Genomic DNA, 2,500 nt, shown 5'->3' with positions numbered 1-2,500 from the left:
TTTTTTCATTTACTAATGTATTTGCTTTCTGTCTTTGCTGAAGGGAACTCTATCAGAACTGTGACATTATCTCCTTGGTGGTCTTCAGGTTTTGGTAAAGTTATTGCTTAGGGCCCTCTTACTTTCACTAAAGATATAAACCAGCTGTTGTCTGTCGCTTCTTTATTGGGAAATAATTAGTATGTGTCTACCTAAGAAAGGAAATCTAAGCTTTTAAATGCTGCATCAGCAATCCTATGAGAACTAAACAAACTTGCTTACATAGAAGAGAGTAAACAACTTCAGCAGATCTTTCAGATGCTACCATTAATGTCTCCAAAGAATATAAACAGAACTTGTGAAAAATAAAATATGTTTGGGTTAAAGGTGAAAAAAGAGAGTAAGTCCAAAAGAATGTTCATATGATATGCTTCTAATACTAATTTTTAAGATTCCCTTTCATACAGAAGTGTCTATCATGTCCTATTTTTATGCTAAAAGTTGCATTCCTTGTTTTAGTTGTGATACTTGCCAATATATAAATAGTCAGGGAGAATTTTACACCACCTTGTCTTTATGTCAGGCAGCATTTAATGGTTGAGTGATCTTGTGCCCTGGGTCTTGGCAGCTGTCCTCTAGAGGCCAACTTTTGGGGATTACATTGACAGTCAATCAGTGGACCATGTCCAATGTAAACTAGACTAGGACCATTTAAATTCAGTTACTATCAACAAGTCAAATTAGCTTTATGGAAGCTAGAAGCTTTTCTTGGAAGATTTAATAACAATGTAGAAATTTAACAGACACTGTCTTATTTCTTGTTTTTGTTTAGGAAACTTCTTAAAGGATTAAATGATGCACTATTTCTTTGAATTTATAAAAACATAAATAATTTGCAGGAGTATTCAATTAATTATATTTTTCTCTTACTTTCACTGTAGGTGGAAATAACTCTGCAGGATGTTAATGACAATCCACCAGTGTTTCCTACAGATATGCTTGATCTGACTGTAGAAGAGAATATAGGGGATGGATCTAAAATAATGCAACTAACAGCTACAGATGCTGATGAGGTAGGAGGTTGGCTATTTTTCTGAATGGTGTTATAGTGTTGGTGTTAAAGTGATTTGAATACCCAGATTGATTTTCTACAATATAACTGAAACATTAAGAGTTGTTAGGGGAGTAGGACATAAAATGTGATTGCTGATTAAAAATGGAGTTTGATATAATTTATCACAAATATGTTTAGCTGAAGACTCCCAAACACTTGAGCTAGGTAGGGAAGCTTAAGGACTTGTCTTTTTACCTATATTTGTCTTTTCTTATGCCAACCTTCCTGATCATGATTTCTGTGTAGACTTCTTTGCCCATTAACAAAAAAGCTATGCAGTCCTGAGGCCATTTCAAAGAAATGTTATGAATTTCTGATTAAAAAGTTATTTCTCGATATCTGTACTGACTCTGCTTTCTGAAGTATAATGTCAGCATCGACTTCATTTAGTAATCAGGAAAGAAACCACTCAACTCCATTTGAATTGAAATCAAGTGTACTTTTACTAATTATAAACGAACAGTTGCAAAACAAAGCTGAGTCTGGTTAATTAGGCGCGAAAGCAAATAATATCATGTATAATTCAATCCCCTCCCCTTGGCATCCCTGTTCATAGTCCAATTATAATGCACCCAACTGTCAGGTGGGAGATAATTTCAAAAGTCATCAGGATGGAATGCTGGACAGTTGGCCTTGGCGGAAAACTCCCTTCTTCCACATGCGTAGTAAGGTGGTCAGATCAGCGTCTAGAAACTTTCTCCAGCACATCATAATTCCCCTCCCAGATACCATGCCCCCCTCCCCGTTTCAATGACAGCCGAAGCAGCAGCAAAACAAAGGCTGACATATGATTAGCAAGACTAATTAAAAAGATCACTAAGGGTTCACATCAGGTTAATGGTACTCATTCATTCAATCAATCAATGATTATTCAGTCAGGGACCAAAAGGGACTGGACAAGATTCTCTAACCATATCTCAGGTCATAGTCACAATAGGTGAACTGGCCTCACCTCCAAGATAAGGAGTGCTAAAGAATTGTGGGTTTTCAGAACCCGCATTAGAGTTGCTCATTTCAGTGCAAAATAATTAATTTAGAACAAAGCAATGAGTTTAAATTACAGTTGATATAGGTAAGAAATTCATCCTCACGTTGACCATCATCTATTTATTTTGGCTTAATTCTTGTTTCCAGTAAACTTTTTTTAAAAAATTAGCTAAGTCTTGAAAGTCTTGCCAAGTCTTAGCATGAAATCCTAAGAGCCATATAAAATCAGAAGCTTGTGATTTAGTGTCATTTTGGGCAGACTTACACTTGAAAGTTTTGGTGCAACAATGTTACCTTTAGGGTGAAAATATTATCTTTTATACTGGTATTCTTGATATTACCATTATCTGTTGCTGTCACGGATTGGGTATAAGATAATAATAGCCTTGTAAAAGCAAGAGAAAAGATTCCAGTAGTCAG

At 35.5% G+C, this 2,500-nt stretch overlaps 1 protein-coding gene across 1 annotated transcript in view; it reads left to right on the top strand.

Moving 5' to 3' along the window:
- FAT4 (FAT atypical cadherin 4) overlaps positions 1 to 2,500 on the top strand; it is a 137,735-nt gene that overhangs the window by 81,629 nt on the left and 53,606 nt on the right. The window contains exon 2 of the mRNA XM_014055687.2: positions 921 to 1,052. Within this exon, the coding sequence (XP_013911162.2) occupies positions 921 to 1,052 (132 nt within the window). The remainder of the gene's footprint in view (positions 1 to 920; positions 1,053 to 2,500) is intronic.

This window comes from Thamnophis sirtalis, unplaced genomic scaffold (genome assembly GCF_051295495.1).
Source record: "Thamnophis sirtalis isolate CommonGarterSnake01/CBP01778 unplaced genomic scaffold, rThaSir2_p1.2 scaffold_10, whole genome shotgun sequence".
NCBI classification, from domain to species: Eukaryota; Metazoa; Chordata; class Lepidosauria; order Squamata; family Natricidae; genus Thamnophis; species Thamnophis sirtalis.
Note: the sequence above shows the minus strand (reverse complement) of the source record. Positions and strands in the feature narration are given on the sequence as shown.